The 14,643-nt window shown below is 32.0% G+C and overlaps 2 protein-coding genes across 2 annotated transcripts; one reads left to right on the forward strand and one right to left on the reverse strand.

The window, feature by feature from the left end:
* Nucleotides 1-1,805: 1,805 nt before the first annotated feature.
* Nucleotides 1,806-8,358, forward strand: LOC115698258 (protein BREAST CANCER SUSCEPTIBILITY 2 homolog B). Its single transcript, XM_030625463.2, has 20 exons — nt 1,806-2,172; nt 2,257-2,403; nt 2,716-3,741; nt 3,828-3,949; nt 4,048-4,202; nt 4,502-4,624; nt 4,720-4,923; nt 5,014-5,095; nt 5,196-5,246; nt 5,348-5,423; nt 5,540-5,651; nt 5,747-5,818; nt 6,003-6,201; nt 6,280-6,462; nt 6,593-6,732; nt 6,820-6,882; nt 6,986-7,196; nt 7,398-7,565; nt 7,648-7,740; nt 7,835-8,358. The coding sequence occupies exons 1-19, from the start codon at nt 1,995-1,997 to the stop codon at nt 7,702-7,704; spliced, it is 3,369 nt and encodes a 1,122-aa protein (XP_030481323.1). The 5' UTR covers nt 1,806-1,994; the 3' UTR covers nt 7,705-7,740; nt 7,835-8,358.
* A 2,203-nt stretch (nt 8,359-10,561) lies between these two features.
* LOC115698066 (protein trichome birefringence-like 35) lies at nt 10,562-12,932 on the reverse strand. Its single transcript, XM_030625248.2, has 6 exons — nt 12,532-12,932; nt 12,124-12,403; nt 11,747-11,918; nt 11,475-11,671; nt 11,226-11,378; nt 10,562-10,989 (listed from the first exon to the last, which is right to left on the reverse strand). Exons 1-6 carry the CDS (start codon nt 12,743-12,745, stop codon nt 10,659-10,661), a joined length of 1,347 nt encoding a protein of 448 aa, XP_030481108.1. The 5' UTR covers nt 12,746-12,932; the 3' UTR covers nt 10,562-10,658.
* Between the last annotated feature and the right edge of the window lie 1,711 nt (nt 12,933-14,643).

Here is a 14,643-nt window from a genome sequence, read left to right on the forward strand (position 1 = left end):
TATTGTTTTTGTATAGTACTAATTATACCCCATATTGAGATTTCTTTTCATGAAGGGTAACTAAGGATGTACATTTTTTTTATAGGAATGGTCCAGTGAAGATTTGCTCTTAATAGGGCGAGAATTTTTCATCTAATTGGAAAATGAAGAGGGGACGATAATCATTTTTTGTTCCCGAATATTAAACTGAGCGGGGACGAGAATGACACCCCCACCCTGACAAGAACCTGCTTAATATTTTAAATATTTTTTATTAATATTTTATATTTTATAATATGTGTTCGTATTTTTTTTAAGTATATAAGTATCATTTTTATAATTTTTTAAATTATATTTTGTATAATAATTAGTATATTGAATAATAAATAATGTGTAATATTTTAATTTTTATGTAATTTAATATTTTTATACAAGTAAAATTTAAAAATAAAATTTATTTTATATTATGAGATTTCTCACCTTGAGGATTTCCTCCAATCCCTGATAAGAAATAAGCGAGAATATGAATTAAAATTCTTAATGGAGATGAGGACGAGGGATCACTCTCTGCCAATTCTCCGTTCTTTATGCATCCCTCGCAACTAGTGGTGGAGCGAGCTACTCATCTTAGGAGAGGAAAAAAGGGGCATTAATAAAAAATATTGTTTAAATAAAAAAAATATATATTTTGATTATGTGGAAAAAAATAAAATAAAATTTATAAATCGTCATTTTAATATGCCATGACCAAATCTAATATATTATAGTACAAAAAACTATTATGCTACCGAAGTTAAACTAATATAACATAGCCAATTTTTAATCAAAAAAAAAAAAAATATAACATAGCCAATTTTAATATACCATAGAAAAAAAGTTATATTATGTTAAATAATATAATATATGAATTAAATCTGTGTTACATATTAGTAAGTGATTATGAAAAATTATCATAATTCTATAATATAAAAAATGTTACAGATTTGAAATGAATTTCTAACATATGATTCACATTTGATAAGGCTACAATAAAGCTAGTAATTGTATATGGGAGTTATAAAATTAAATGGAGATATTTCTAAGAATTTAAAACTGTCAAAATATTCCTTTACATCAGTTAAACAAATTTTGGGTGTGACGGGTGTTCATCAAACTATCCACACCATATAAACTGTCCACATCACACGAAACAAAAATGTAATTTAAAATCTTTTGCCGTGCGGTTGCAATTTGCATTTTTGCCAAACCGCGTAGTGCAGTTTGGTTTACATTTTAAAATTTAATAATCGCGATTCAAACTGCACCGCATTATATATTACAAAAATACTAATTTTTACGTTATGATTTCTCTTTTGACATATGGGCAATTCATATGCTTACAAAGTCCAAGCCATACAATTAAATTTAAGAAACATTTATATAAATTATTTTTATTTTTTATTTTTCTCTAATTTCTTATTGCTAACATATTATTATTGATATATATAATATGTAATACATATATATGTATATTATATGATTTTTTTTTTTAGAGATAATTGAATATAATAATTTGATTAGTATATAAGTTATGATGATAAAAGTTTAATAACATAGTTTTTTTCTTGTATAATTGTTGAAATTTTATTAGATAATTTCTTTTTTAATAAATTTATAACAAAACCGGTACTGATCAAAATAGAAAAAAATTACAATTTTACAAATATTAAGTACTTATGCCACTAAAAAAAATCATTATCTTACATAATCAAAACTTTAGGTATTATCGGCTATGTACCCAACTTATACTTACACCACAGATTAATCTATTCATTATTATAGTTCAAGGAACCAATCACGCAAAGACACGTATCAAGAAATATAATGGGAAGAAAGAAACTCGTTTTCAATTTCCCGCCAAATTTGAAAATGAAAAAAAAAAAAAGAATTTCAGAGCTGATGAGAGAGAGGTTTCATCCACTTTCGTAGTACTCTTTCACCGATTTTCTTGCAATAAACCCTAATTGCATCGGGAAATGTCGACGTGGAAGATATTCTCCGGCGCCGGAAACACTTTCCGGTGGGAAATCACCGGCCGATACCTCGAACCACGACCTGTTGGCGGAGCCAGGGATACTGATGCCCCACCTTCTGTGGAAAGAGGAGACAACCCAAGCTCGCGTCTCCCTTCCATGACAGACATTTTGTTTCAAGGTAATTCTTTTTCCTTCTCTGGTTCAGAGTTGTTGTGTGCGTCTTTCTCAATTTAGGTTGGCGATTCTAATTTACTTGATTCAGAATGTTCGAAGCTTCTGGAGGATAATGTCGAAGAATTTGACGGAGGTTCGATGTTCAAAACTGGATCGGGGAGATCTGTTCCGGTGAAACAAGCTTCAATTACTAAAGCACTAGCTGTTCTTGGCCAAGTTGATTCAAATGATACAGGTTCCTCTTACTTTCATTTATTTATTTTTAAGTTATTAGTAAGTATATTTATATTTATATATATATATAATGTTCTTGGGAAAATTTGTCGGATTTTATAATGCGTAGAAGATTAAGATAGCGATGAAAACATAAGATTCAGTCACTGAAATGGTTCTCAATGAAATGAAAAAATAACTTTGCAATCAATCGAAAGTGTAAAAAATCCTTTTCACAGTTTCAAATCGATTATATAATTGAGTTGGTAATTTTAAAACCCCGAATTTCAGAAAGTATTACCATAATTTATTTGAACCTTAATGTCTTTTTCAGATCAAGTGGATGTTAGAGATAAGAAATTAGATTTCTCTAATTCCCTTTTCCAGACGGGCTCTGGGAAAATGGTTAATATATCTCCAGCAGGTATAGCAAGAGCAAAGACGTTGTTGGGATTGATTGAAGACAATGATCCTGGCAGTTTTCAAGGCTTTCAAGAGACAAGAAAGTTATCTAGTACCGATTCCACTTCTGGGTGTCAAAATATTTCTCAATTGGTAGTTAGAGAGGGTGTCAACAACTATAAAAGTATGGATGATGCTTTGGTTCCGAGATCTTCATTGTTTTGTAAGATTGATCCAGGTCAAGATAAACTCAGTGAAGCAAAACCATATTTGACTCCATCAAGGATGTATAATTCAGCAACCAAAACACCACCGGTAAAGTTTCAAACAGCAGGTGGAAAATCTATATCTGTTTCCAGTGATGCACTGAAGCGTGCAAGGAGTCTTCTGGGTGATCCAGAGTTAGGAAATTTCTTGGAGATTGGGGATGCAGATGAGACAGAACTTTCATTTTCAAAAAATAAAATGATGGTTGATTCTGGATTAAGGAAGGATAATGACCCCCCAACTAGTGTAAATCATCAGGGAACGGGAAAGAACAACTCTATGCCTAAGAGCTTTATATCTCCACTACGATCATCTTCCAAACTAATGCCATCGTTGGTCAATTCGGAAACTAAAAATTTAGGGGCTAACTTGATCAGACGATTTGATTCAGTTAGCCATGATAATGTTTGTAAGTTAAATAGAAACCTTACTTGCCAACAAGAGCCTTTGGGTACAGTGGCAGACAACTCCTCGGAAAGTACTATTGGTTTAAGAAAGAATCAGGATGTTAAATCAACAGGAAGGCAATTGGCTGATATATCAAACACCATTGGTACAGTTTCTGCAAAAGATAAACAGGGAATCAATGAAAAGAGGAAAGTTCTTAGAGTTTCTAAATCTTCATTCAAGAGGCCCCGTAGTTCCAAGTTCTCCACCCCTATGAAAAGCAATGCTTCTTTCGCTCCTAATGGTAAAATTCATTGATGCATTTAAAGAAATTAGTTTTCAATTAATGATAAAATTTTATCATCCTTATTTAGCTATAAGTTCTTTCAGGTTTATCTACATTTTACTCTGAACATTCTTGTTCAAAAGGAAGGGTTTTTAGTCGATACCCTTTTCAGAAATCAAGAATGTATGTCAGGGAATATTTTGGAGGGCCTCCATCCCAACACATGGTAATTGGTTAATGCTACTTTGATTGCCGCTATTAAGAGATCATCTCTGCTCTTACTTAGTACTGAAGTTGGTTTATGCATTCGATGTATATATGCAGTTGAAATCTGTGCCGGACCAATTTAGAAGGATTAGAGCAGATAATGCAGAGAATTTCACATTCCCTGATGCCTCCGGTGTAAATTGCATCGGAGCAGAAGCTTTCTTCCACATATTGATCCAGTCTGGAGCTTCTGAGCAATATGTTTCGAAGGAGTAATTTTTTTCTTACCATATTTCTTTCTTATAGTACTTTAGATTTAAATTACGTAATCTATATCCAAAGGTGCAAAATTTGCTGACAAAATTAGCTCATGCTTAGTTAAACAATTAGGTTGGCTGCTATTTATGCCTTGTGGATCAGTGGATGTATATATTAGGGTATGGTTGGGCCTCATAGCCCTTGTACTCTTTGCATGTTAGAGCTCTATATTGTAATTTTAGCAGTATATTTTTCAAATGCTCTGTCCTTGTTTATATAGTTTTGTATTTTACCTTTTAACGTTGCATCTTAGGTGGGTCAAAAATCATTACAAGTGGATCATCTGGAAGCTGGGATGCTACGAAAGATGCTATCCAACTAAATCTTCTGGAAGAATTCTCACAGTGGGCAATGTGATTGAGGAATTGAAGTATAGGTATAATCTTAGTAACTCAATTGTCTATTCCTCTTTGGTTTAGATGAACATCCCATACATATATTTATATTATATATATATATATATTTGTGCAGGTATGAAAGGGAAGTGAACCATGGCCACCGCTCTGCGATTAAAAGAATTCTTGAAGGGGATGCTTTGCCTACTTCAATGATGGTTCTATGTGTTTCTGCAATTAATTCAAATTCCGACCCTAATATTGAGGCTAACTCTTCGGTACAAGGCGATGCTGAAAATCATACTGCTGCTGCAGCAAAAATTGAAGTTACTGATGGTTGGTAAGAAAATGCTCATTACATACAAACCAACATTTTCAACTCACTTCTGAATTCTTTTATCATAAAATGTAAGAATGTTTTGTTGTACAGGTATTCAATGGATGCTCTGTTGGATGTAATGCTGTTAAAGCAGCTTGCTTCAGGAAAGTTGTTCATTGGCCAGAAAATTCGGGTAACATGTTCATCTGTGGTTTCCAAGCTTCATTCCTTGGTTAGTTGCTTGGGCATTAAATTGAAACTCCATTTGCTTACAGTATAATTCTCATATGTAGATTTGGGGAGCAGGAATATGCGGCTGGGCTGGGCCTGTTTCACCACTTGAGGTCCTCACTAGTTTTATAATGTTTCTTGTATTGAAGTCAAATTTGAAATATGCAGTATTTGTGTTAGTTAAGGGATTTCTCAGGTTTTTGGTACATTTTAGGTGCCAAGAACAGCTAATCTTGTTTTGCACATAAATGGCACATATAGAGCTCAGTGGGCTGATAAACTTGGATTCTGTAAGCACCATTTTAATTACTTACTTTTCTTTATTTATACTTTTTCAATGAGTCTGGAGCATTTGAAATTTGATCTTCTTGCTCTCTTATTCTTACTCTGAAATTCATTTTTATAGGTAAGGGTGTTGGTCTTCCTTTAGCATTTAAATGCATAAAAAGTAATGGGGGTCCAGTCCCGCTGACTTTGTTTGGCATCACACGAGTATACCCTGTTCTCTACAAGGAAAGGTAATTTGAAAAATGATTTCTTCTTACTTTAGTTTGAATAACATACCTTACTTCTTTTGTGATAATAATTGTCAATGTTGCATTCATCTATCTAGGTTGGGCAATGGAAGTTCAGTTGTGAGATCAGAGAGGATGGAGAATAAAGTATTGCAATCATACAACCAGAGGTGATTGTTGTACTGCATAGGCTCATAACCACACATTTTAAAGTTTCTTAACCCAAATGATCTTTATTTGTTCTGTTTTGTTAAGTCAATTCACTGACACTATGTGACTTACCTTTAATGTTGATTTGATATTGATCTTGCAAGTGAACTCTTCAACTCATGGTTGATTATTTGCTTGGTACAGACGCTCTGCTATTGTCGAGAGCATTGTTTCTGACTTTCAGAGGGGCATAAAACATTCACATACCTATAATGATAGTGAAAGTGAAGAAGGGGAAAAAATCTTGAAGATACTTGAGACAGCCTCAGAACCTGAAGTTCTATTGGCAGAGATGAGTCCAGAACAATTAAGTTCCTTTGCAAAATATCAAGCAAAAATGGAGGTTGGTTTTTACATGCTTTGCTTGATTGAAAATGTTATGTGTTAGCAGATTATTAATCATTGCAGGTCTGATACTTAGGCAATCAAGCAGTCTGACATGGAGAAGTCAATCGAGAAAGCTTTGGAAAATGCCGGCTTAGGTAAGAGAGAAGTCATCCCATTTATGAGGGTAAGGGTGACTGGTCTAACGAGTAAAACATATCAAGGAAAGGATATTCCCAAAGAAGGCTTGATCACTATTTGGAATCCAACAGAAAAGCAGGTACACTAGCCTTGTGTTATGTTGGTCTATACTATAGTTATGGTGATCTTTTTATTCTCTTTATATCCCAGCTCATTCTTTTCCTGATGATTATGAATAATGCCAAAATTCTTTCTTACTAATATGACAGCAAACTGAGCTGGTTGAGGGGAAGGCATATAAAGTTGCAGGGCTTCAACCAACAAATGCTGATGCTAATATTCTTTATTTGCAAGCAAGAGGATCTACTTCCTGGCAGTCTTTATCCCTGCATGCATTGGAAAATTTCAAGTAATTTTTCACATTGTATTTCTGTTTAGAAAAGAGAAGGAATGGCTTATATTCAATAATTCACGTCGTTATTATTATCCTCCACAGACCATTCTTCACACCTCGCAAATCAGTATTACTGTCAAATTTGGGAGGAGTTCCTCTTTCCAGGTGCATCTTCAAACTTCATGCGTATACTGATGCTTCTGATTGTTTGTTCTTAAACAATGTTATCATACTTAATGTCCTATTTTTTTTTGCTTCAAATTTGTAGCGAATTTGATATTGCTGCGTTTGTCGTCTTTGTTGGGGAGGTTTACAAAGGTGGGCAGCAGATGAAACAATGGGTGTTTGTGACTGATAGTTCCATCTCTGAGTTACAGTCGGAAGAATTTTCCAATTGTTTGCTTGCCATCTGCTTTTGCTCCCCAAATATTGATGATGATTCTTCTATACCTTTCAACCGTAACCTTGTCGGATCAACGGTTAGTTATTTGACTAATTTTGTAGCCAAATAAAATAATTCCAACCGATAGGGACATTTATGTTTTTAGCAATTGAAATATGACGGTTTACATTGTATAGTAGATATTTCATCCGTTTCTAAAAGTCCTAATAATTTAGTTGCACTCGTTCCTTTTGTCTAGTTAAGCCTTTTCATTGACACGTCCAAGATTTCTGTGCAGGTTGGCTTCTGTAATCTCGTGAAGAGACCAAATGACCAAGTGAATCATCTCTGGGTAGCTGAAGCTTCAGAAAATTCGACCTATTTCTTGAGTTTTGACTCTCCACATTATTCTCACCTAAAAAATGCGGCTATCTCTGCTGAAAAATGGGGAAGAAACTCTGAGGAGGTCTGAATTGTAAAACTTTAAGCATTGTTCTTAAACCATATATGCATAGCTCTAAATATATTTTTGTGGGGTAATTTTGCAGACCACTTGTAAGCTTAGAGAGAAGGTTTTATATGTTGTTGGTGATCGTACAAGCTAAGCTAGGTGTGAAAATTGCCCACCTCAGCTGACAGTTGTAAGTCTCTCTCTCTCTGTCTCTCAGTGAAATTGCTATCTTTTTTGTGCATTTTTATCAGATTATTAAGTACTTTCTCTTGATTTATATACAGAATTTGCATGCACTGACCAAAATGAGATATCATGCAAATCAATGGAGATGAAAAGAGTTTTAACATCAGTAACGATAAAAGGAGCTTTCAATCTTCATTAACATGAAGCTGGTGAATTGTGTCATAATATCCCTTTCAAAGGAAACTAAAAAACACTAATGGAAAATCATTTTGTGGAAGCAAAAAAATATGGTTTTGTAAATTACAGGAAGGAAAGGACCAAGGAAATGCTCTTTAAGTCCGGCTACATTCATCAATTTTGCAAAGTAAGCTGTTAGTGAAGGAACAATTGTTCATATTTTTATTTAAACAAATACATATATGTTAATGTAAATTCAATAGTGAAAGAGTAGTACTCTATTATATAGTTCATTCATAGTCATACCACTGAATATTATGTTGTTGTCTGAAAATAATGTGTGAAATTAAAATGATGATGTGAGGGGATTGATTGTCTGCATCTGCTACTTACTGTACACCTTTGAACTTGAATTAAGTTACAAAAACCACACAGTTTCAATTCTGGACACCTTACTACTCGAATCTTTGACTTTTCTTTTCAATTCTCTTGACACCTTACTACTTACTGAGAGTGGTAATTAATTAAAGTCAGATGAGGTAACTCTATCGATTGGATTGGGTGTATTAAATTAATCTACTGCTACATATCCATATTCATTGGAGCTAACTAATTTCATTTATCATAGGTGGCTCTGGTAGTGGTACACCAGAATTCGCTTTAGGAATATACACTGGTTTATCAATAGATAGATTTTTCCAATCATATATATAATATTTTGTTGGGTTGTATATAAAACAGTAATATATTTGGTATTGGTTTATATATACTCATAAGTTGTGTAAACTTATACTATTTTAAGCATAAAACAGTAAATTTATGATTATAATAGTTAATGTAATATAAAAATCTATCCAAATGTAATATTTTATTGATACAATACAAACCAAATACGACATGCCAAATGAATTCCCAAAGAAATTACAATTCAAATTTTATTCTATGAGTGTACATATATTATAATTATAGTAGGCATCTCACTTGTTTTAGCAAAATTTAGAATAATGAAATGTGTTAAAAATATGATTCACATTTCATTGCACACCTTTTCTTTTTAATGTGTGTAATTGACTATTTTGAACATTGTTTTCAAAATGGTAAATTATTATTTTTTTTTAATGTGGTATAATGGGAATATAGATTATGATGTTTATCGGACCATATCTAATATTTTTAGGCAAATCCAAATCCGATCTAATTATATATTAGGAAATTTACATGGTATACTAACTTTTGTCATTTTTTTACAAAAATACTGCCAGACGGTATTTTTTACTTTTTTACTATGTTTTTTTATAAGTTTCATACTGCAGTACAATGTGTTAAGTTTTCACTAGTGTTCTACTGGTGTTTTTTAATTGTTCTACCGTTGTTTTGAGTTGTTTAGTTTTGTGTTTTACTGGTGTTTTATAAAAATACATTATTTTTGAAAAATTTTCCGTGTGACAATATTTTTGTAAAAGTTACCTCAAATTCCAGTATTTTTGTAAGTTTCCTTTATATATTAGATGTTACATTTCACCATCTGATCTGATTCAATTCATTTCAGTCATCCAATTTAATGAATGTGGTTGGATCGGTTTCACCCATTAAATGTGTTTCCTGTATATCTATTAAATTAATTCAAATTGATCTAATATTTTAGACTTAGTATTTTTTGGATCAGATTAGATCCATCTAATATTTTAAATACAACATTTATTGGATTGGATGAAAAAACAAGTAAAATTATAATATTAATTTGTATATATATATATATATATTTTTTTTTTTACGTATAACAACATAAAATTAAATTACACATCTAAACTAAATAAAAATATTAATTAGTTCGATTGGATGTATTGAATTTTTGAACACCTCATCCAATGTCTGATCCAATCCCGTTAGAAAATAACATCTAATTCGATCCAATCACAATTGCACATCTAATATTTGATAATCAATTGTAATTAAATTAATCAATTATCATTTGATTGGATTAATTTATGCAAACCCTAAACCATCATATAAAAGAAATTGAGTTATTATTTTTTTAAATACCAAAAATATAGATGTCTCATACAAAAGTGACACTCCTGTGCTGCCTTTATATATATACATGTTCAAAATTTCACCCCAAGTCTAATGTAATCAAATATAATTATACAATCAACGACCAACAAATTTATAATACAAAATTAGTCCATAGACATTAGTTAATTTATAGTTTCGTTAAAAAAACTAAAGACCCTTATAAATTCTAACAAACCACTTATCAATAGTTAATTACACGTGGTCTGGTCAGGATTAAACTTTTTATTAAATTATTATTATTATTATTTGCAACAAACACTAAGTAATATTTAAAATTATTATTATGACTGGAAGCCAGAAACACACGTTTGGTTAAAAAATATATTATGATGTGTATTGTGTAATAATATTTATATAATATAAATGATTATATCCTTAAACTTAACCATGCTCATACATACAATACAATAATAATATTAGTTGGTCTGACAAGATTTATGCCCACATGGATGATAATCAAGATGATTACAAAATGAATAACTGATTTTTAAAATGACTTATTCAATTCCCTACTTAACAAACAAACAAATAAACACTTTCTTTTACTATATAATAAAATAAACACTGTTAAGTAGAGAGTTGAATCATTTTTCCCATTGAATTTTAGCCTTCAAAGAATGTTTTACAAAATGTACATTTTTAGTTTTGTTTTGTAATTTTTTTTTTTTTTTACAAAGAATGGAAGAGCAACTCATTCCACACATCAGGTACACCAGGCAAGCACCAATGTATACAATCAGAGTAACTTGGAGGGTTAGCCAATTGCTCAGGTTTCAGAGGCTCCCAAAACTTTCGAAAGATCGAGGGGTGCCCGTCTTTTCTGTAATCCGAGAGTTGAGTTATGTTGAGAACTGAGACCTTTGAGCTTAGCTTGTCAAGGATTCTGTCTACCATTCGCATAGTAGGAATATCGGAACCACTTCCCCAGTAACTCTCCATTTCGATAGGAGTTTTCTCATTGTAGCAGTTACCTTCATCCTCTAAGCTCCATTCTCTATTCCTGAAATTGTAAGAGAAGCTCTAATATGACACAAAAGTGATGATAGGAATAAGATTGATGATGGTAGTTCAAATCCAAGTAAGCATAGCATACTACCCTCCCATATAATGCAAATTCTCTAATATCAATTACAAAATCAAATATAAGACACAGATGCCTAAATGATGCCATGTAATTTCGATCACAGCATTGAATTTTTCTTCAAGATTGAAGAGTTAAGAAGTAAAGAACTTTACCATAGATGTGTAGGAGACATTGTAACGAAAAAGAGGCGCTTCTTGCGAGGATCAACTTTAGTAGCAACCCAATCTGCCCAAGCTTCCATAGCCAACTCCATGGCACCAACACCATCTAACTCTTCACAAATTCCACTTTCATCAGAACTCCATCTGCATAATAAATTGGTTGCATAGTAAGTACAAAGTGCTCAACACATCATATTCTGAAACTTAACTCAAAATGTTACTATGATTCATTTTACTTACAACAGCTTAACTGGACCTTGTCTCCACCACAAGTATGTGTTAAAAATCAAAATATCAGCATGCTCCCACTGTGATGAATGCTTAAGAACTGTATCCGGACGAATTATCCTTTCATCGAGTCTGTGATTCACCGGATCATCAGAGTTTGATTCCGCAAGCAGCGGTGCCCAAAGAAACTCTATAGTTGCATTATAATTCTACAATATAATGACACAAAACTCAGAAAATGAATAACAAGGGTAATGACATTAAAGCTCTCTCTCTCAAGTTACCTCTGCTCTGAAAATGGTAAGAGGGGCATTTGGTGACATTGATTTTTTATCTTCAGGTATTACTGACTGTAATAAACACACCATTGATATCCATTGTCCTCTGTTTAATGAGTCCCCTACAAACATAAGCCTTTTCCCTCTTAACTTCTCCCATATTTCAGTTGCATTTAGCCTAAAAAGGTTCAAAAAAACACAATCATCAATTAAATTAAAACCAAGATTAGGAAAGCTCTATTGTCACATTAATTAATCTAATCCCTACAACAAGTAAATCCAATCAAGAAGATTCATTCAAAATTCCATTTTTTGTTCTCAGATAAGGTGAAAAGTCTCTATCTATAAATAAATAAATAGCTAAAAAAAGAAAGTGAAAGAACCTCTTCAAATTGCATCCATGGGGTTGCCATCTCCAGTACTGATAGTCCAAATCATTCCTCCCATGTTTGTGACAAGCCAACTGGTCAGACATGTACGGACACTCCGACTCCTGATAGAGCGGGTAAGAACTGTTGTCGTATACCCATTTGCCTGAAAACACGTCACAGCTCTCCGAAGTCTTTCTCCGGCGACTGGTCTTCTCCTTCACACCAGCCCACTCAATTTTCCGGCGACTGTACTCACGTGTAGAGTTACATCTACTGAATCGATCAAGAATCTCTGAAAATAGCAAAAAAGAAAACAAACCCAGTAAGGATTAAAATCCATAAAAGCAAAACCCAGAAGAAGCCGAATTAAGCTGAACAAAAATAGAAAGAGAAAGAGATAAAGATCACAACTTTAATTACCTGGAGTTCGACTCTGAAGTCTAGCGAGATTGGGTTTTACGAAGGTGAAAGGAGAGTGATGATGGTGGTTATGATCATGGTGAATATGATCTTGGTCTTCTTGAATTTGGAGAATGCTGCGCTCGTAGTGAAGAATGGAGAAAACGATGAAGACGAAGAAGAGCAATGCGAGTAAAGGGAAGTGGGTTTTCTTCTTGGTCCACTTATGCATCATGGGAAATCGAAAAGATGAAAGCTTGAATTGAATTTTGGGGTTTTCTGAGTCTGAAACTTATTCTCAGAGAGTTGTTTTTGACTGAATCATTGAAAAGAGTATTTGGAAATGGAGGCTTTTTGGACAGTGCCGGTATTTGTATTACACGTTTGTTCTGGTGTGGTCGAAACTATTATAAAAATGGTGCACTTGTTTAGGTTTCATTACAACCATTATTTATTACTTCTTCAGGGGATATTATTAAGGAACTTTTTTATTTTATAATTTAAAATGGTTCTTTTTTTTTTTAATAAAATTTCACATAACTATAATTTAAATTACAATTAAAATTTACATAACAACTTACATATAAATAGCTGATCCAAGTCAATCCACAAGGTGTGGATTGGGTTGGATTAGAAAATTCAAAATTTGCACTTATTCGAATTGAATGTTGATTGACATACCGATCAAATCCAATCCATACATATAGTTATAAAAAATTAAAAAATATATATATAAGTAATATTTTAATGTAAAAAAAAATATTTAAAAGTCGAATACATATAATACAATTATTTTTAAAACTTAATAGATTAAATATATATTTCATTCTTATATATAATTTTTTTTTCTACATACAATTTAAAACAAAATTAAATATTTCTTTATACATACATTTTTTTTCTTCCTTTAAATTTGTTATTTGTTATTTGTTATTTTATTTATTTTAATTTATTATTGGAGACATAAAATAATAATAATTTATTTTATTTTATTGCTAGTGATGTGAAAAAAAATATTTTTTCATAAATACTAAATAATTTAATATTAAAAAGTAACAAATCTAAAATAATCGATCCAATCTGCACTTTTGCAAATTGGATTGGATTAGATTTGACCTATTGTGCATATTTGATTAGATTCAAAAATAAAATCTGCACTTAGTGCGGATTGGATACACTATGAGCAAAGTTGTACGGATTGGATTAGATGAACTGTTGGGATTTATGCCCTAAATAAAACTCATTTCAATATAATCAGATTTACTAAATAATAAAGATCAGAAATAACATTTTATGTTGCATGGTTCACATGATTTATTTCATGATTATTGTTTAATGTATAAATTTTATTAAGTCCAGAACATATATACATTTATTTGTTAATGATTATAGTGTTGTCAGCACAGTGGAATATAATCATATTTATATGTTCGAAAGTTTTTTTTAATTCCCTGATTTGTTAGTTCACTGGATTTAGACTGGCATGATAATCAGCGATAGGTATGCTTACACCTTGGATAAGTGGTATGTCATTTCTAGGACATTGGCAAAGTTTGCCAGTATCGGATGTATGGAGTATACATTGGATGTGACCGATATTGAACTTTGACTAGATATGTTAAATTTACCGTAATATTTATTCAATTCAATATCACCTAGTTGATCCTAGATCAAATGATCTTAATCCTGATATGATTAGGTTCGATCTCAAGAGTATTATACATGTTCTTTAATTTGTTAGTTAAGCCTACTTTCGGGTCAGGGTAATACGTACATATTAGGAACATGATAGTATGATTGAGTGGGAGCGCTAAACATAGATATGGAATCTATAGCTTCTATAGGTATTTAGAAGTGAAACGATCATTTCCTTCGAGCTTGCTAAATAGAGATAAAATGATTGAGATCTCATTTTAGTGATTATATTATTTCACTAAAATATCATTTATAGGTGGCAAGTGTTTTAAGGATAAAATACATTGAAAGGGTGTAACAGTAATTTTATCCCTATGCAATGTAAATCATCTATAGAGGATCATTGATTATTGGGATTATAACAATGGATAATTTATAACGTATCTATATCGTGAAACATATAGAGCGTTCTATATGACTGAGAGTGCAATTCTAAGT

This window comes from Cannabis sativa, chromosome 7, assembly GCF_029168945.1.
Source record: "Cannabis sativa cultivar Pink pepper isolate KNU-18-1 chromosome 7, ASM2916894v1, whole genome shotgun sequence".
In the NCBI taxonomy this organism is placed as follows: domain Eukaryota; kingdom Viridiplantae; phylum Streptophyta; class Magnoliopsida; order Rosales; family Cannabaceae; genus Cannabis; species Cannabis sativa.

What these genes read in the sequence shown, in the direction of transcription:
- LOC115698258 (XM_030625463.2), top strand. Translation starts at nt 1,995, where the DNA reads ATGTCGACGTGGAAGATATTCTCCGGCGCCGGAAACACTTTCCGGTGG. An exon ending in AGTTGATTCAAATGATACAG is followed by an intron (nt 2,404 to 2,715) that starts GTTCCTCTTACT and finishes TGTCTTTTTCAG; the next exon opens with ATCAAGTGGATGTTAGAGAT. An exon ending in GGAGGAGTTCCTCTTTCCAG is followed by an intron (nt 6,883 to 6,985) that starts GTGCATCTTCAA and finishes TCAAATTTGTAG; the next exon opens with CGAATTTGATATTGCTGCGT.
- LOC115698066 (XM_030625248.2), bottom strand. Translation starts at nt 12,745, where the DNA reads ATGATGCATAAGTGGACCAAGAAGAAAACCCACTTCCCTTTACTCGCA. An exon ending in ACTTCAGAGTCGAACTCCAG is followed by an intron (nt 12,404 to 12,531) that starts GTAATTAAAGTT and finishes TGCTATTTTCAG; the next exon opens with AGATTCTTGATCGATTCAGT. An exon ending in CAAGGTCCAGTTAAGCTGTT is followed by an intron (nt 11,379 to 11,474) that starts GTAAGTAAAATG and finishes TTTATTATGCAG; the next exon opens with ATGGAGTTCTGATGAAAGTG.